The sequence below is a fragment of the Meleagris gallopavo genome, chromosome 7 (genome assembly GCF_000146605.3).
Source record: "Meleagris gallopavo isolate NT-WF06-2002-E0010 breed Aviagen turkey brand Nicholas breeding stock chromosome 7, Turkey_5.1, whole genome shotgun sequence".
Lineage (NCBI taxonomy): Eukaryota > Metazoa > Chordata > Aves > Galliformes > Phasianidae > Meleagris > Meleagris gallopavo.
In genome coordinates this window covers 13,362,296-13,364,957 of record NC_015017.2, presented here as the reverse complement: position 1 = coordinate 13,364,957, position 2,662 = coordinate 13,362,296, and the positions used below count along the sequence as shown (strand labels likewise).

At 35.3% G+C, this 2,662-nt stretch overlaps 1 protein-coding gene across 1 annotated transcript in view; it reads left to right on the top strand.

Moving 5' to 3' along the window:
- Positions 1–2,318, top strand: part of DNAJC10 (DnaJ heat shock protein family (Hsp40) member C10) — a 28,033-nt gene extending 25,715 nt beyond the window's left edge. Inside the window, exons 21-22 of the mRNA XM_003207513.4 lie at positions 503–619; positions 1,228–2,318. Coding sequence (XP_003207561.1) covers positions 503–619; positions 1,228–1,239 — 129 coding nt within the window. The 3' untranslated portion in view covers positions 1,240–2,318. The remainder of the gene's footprint in view (positions 1–502; positions 620–1,227) is intronic.
- Positions 2,319–2,662: the final 344 nt, after the last annotated feature.

Here is a 2,662-nt window from a genome sequence, read left to right as displayed (position 1 = left end):
TATATATATTTTTTAATCTCCATCTCTTAAAACAAAATGCTAGAAATCCTTACTTACACAATTCCATCAAATTCAATAAGACTTTTCTGGGTTAAGAGTAATGGCTTCCCAGGTCTCCAAATAGTGACCTACCTCATAATCAACGTTCAAGAAATCTATCAAAAGTTGCCGACTTTGTAATGTTGGCAACATTAAATACCTAGCTGAATGAACGTGAGAAAATGGCAAACAACTGTTTCAGATTTCCTTAGCTTAAGTGACCAAGTTTGTATAGTTCTAAAAACTGTATCTAGAAGTGGTTCTTACTGCAACAAAGAATTAGCATTGTTAAAATAAAGATAAACATATCATTAAATCAGAAATCAACCTACCAGAGCTCCACTGTCTGCCTCCCTCCACTCCTCTGGAATTTTATCTAAAATTAAGGACATTTCCTATTCAGTGTAGTGCACGGGTAACGTAACGATTTTTTAGATTATTTTCTTCTTTTTCATTTTTAAAGAAAAGTATTCTTGGGGAATATATAGACAGCAGAGACGCAAAAGGTATTGCTGACATCTTGAATGAAAAATTAGAAGCAATTCAAAATAAAGGAAAAAGAAAAAAATCTAGAAACAAGGTAAGAATTCTTATTCTGGCACCATTTGCAAGATACCTTATTTTAAAGAATAGACTTTGCTTAATATTTACTCTTTGTCCACTAAGTGTTAAACGTTCTATCTTCAGCTAGCACCAGGCATGCTTTACTTCTGGTCTTATTTTGTTTACAATTACTTACTCAGTTTTTCACACCCATGGATACTGTAACAGCAGTATTCTCTGATATCAGCTTTGTCAAGACTTAGCAGATTTATGGTATTCATGGGATGGTATAGATGCACTGAAGAAAGATCGAGATGCACAGTATTCTTAACTGTGATCCCTAGACTAGATTTAGAAAGCAGGCACCAAAATGTAGAGGCTGAGTTTAAGATTGGGATTGACGTTTTAACTCAGAAGGTACTTCTTAACAGTTGTGTATTATGCTGAAATCTCAGTTGGACAAGATTTCTTAAATATATAAGTTCTTCTTATTACTATATCTCATTATCATTCTCTGAGATCAAAACAGATCTTATCTCAAAACAGAGAGAGGGAAAGTTAAGATCAAGTAATGCAAGTGAAAAAAAAATCTAGATGATTTTTGCACTTCTAATACAACTTAACTGTTTACTTTCTTGTCACTAGGATGAGCTCTAACTGGTACTGGAGGTAGATAGAACTCAAGATACTCCAAAGCTGTGAATATAGAAGATGCACCATAAGGAAATATAAAGCCAGTTACATTCATGACAGGATAAATGAAATGAAAACTAGTTTGAGTTCATGGGCACACGTGACTGTCTATATGAATTCTGTTGAACTGGGGGAAGATGAAAGCATTTCAGTTTGGGGGGAGGCATTCACTGTTTCTGCAGCTGAACCGTGCATGTTCCTCTTCTGGTGAACCAACTACCTTCTTCTGCTCAGCCAGTGGAGATGGCTAGAAGTGTGGACTGTATTGCTTTTGCCTACCCACTCATTATTTTTCTGTCTCTTTCCAAACACTCATGGATGTAGCACTCAGCCTATGGCTGAAAATGCTCTCAAACCACTCTGCAATGCAGAAACACAATGAGGGATTGTCTAGTTGAAAGACAGGATTACTCTGCTTTAAGTATGTGTTATTGTCTGGTAAACTGCTAAGAAAAAGTAAAATCAGGAAGGGGTAGCAGGACAGGTTCACTGATACACAGCATGCCTGCCCTTGGGCACATTATGATGCTGTGGCACTGGTCGTGCCAGGATGAACATAACTTTGAAGAGCTCTTGTTTGGCTTTGAGGTTTGGGGGTTGTGTTGTTTTGTTTAATAATTAAAAAAAAAAATCAAGGACTCAACTGTGTTTCCAAACATCAACTTTCAGAATTTGAATTATGCTAGAGAAACATCTGTTTAAGTTATTAGGTTATAACATTACTGTTGTCTTTTTAAATATGAATGTATTCTGTGGACATATTTAACTTTTTTGGTATTGCCACTTTTCCTTTCTCTGCAAAGATGTTTTGGGTTTGTTTTTTGTTTCAGATCTTTTGGCAAGCAGGAAAGCAAGTGCCTTTTTTAATTTAATAACAAACACTGCACAGTAGAATGTCTCCTCATACATCTTAGTGTAAATTCTGTTCTTTAGAAGAGTACTATTTTTCATAGCTTCTGAACTGTCAAAAATTACTGAAGACAATTGAAGTTACACACGGAAATACTTTGTTTTCTCAATAAAGTGCTGCTCAGAATGCCAAACTTGTCTCTCTGCTGTGACTTCATAATATTCACAGGACAGTACTTAGTAAATTTGTAAATACATTCAGCCACAAGTAATTTATTTTATACAGAAGGCAGCAAGAGATGGATACAAAAAATTCAAATGTTCCTCATTCAGGGTTACCTACAGTCCCTGGGACTTCTGTAATATATTAGCTAGAAAGAGAAGACTTGTATTTGCTTTACTCAAGTTGGTCTTCCCACATCTAAATCAAAACTCAGTCACAGTCAAAAAGGAAAAATCTGTGACTTGAATACAAACTAATCCTGATCATGAGTACATTAAAAACCAAAACACACTAAATATGTAAGCACACACCTTC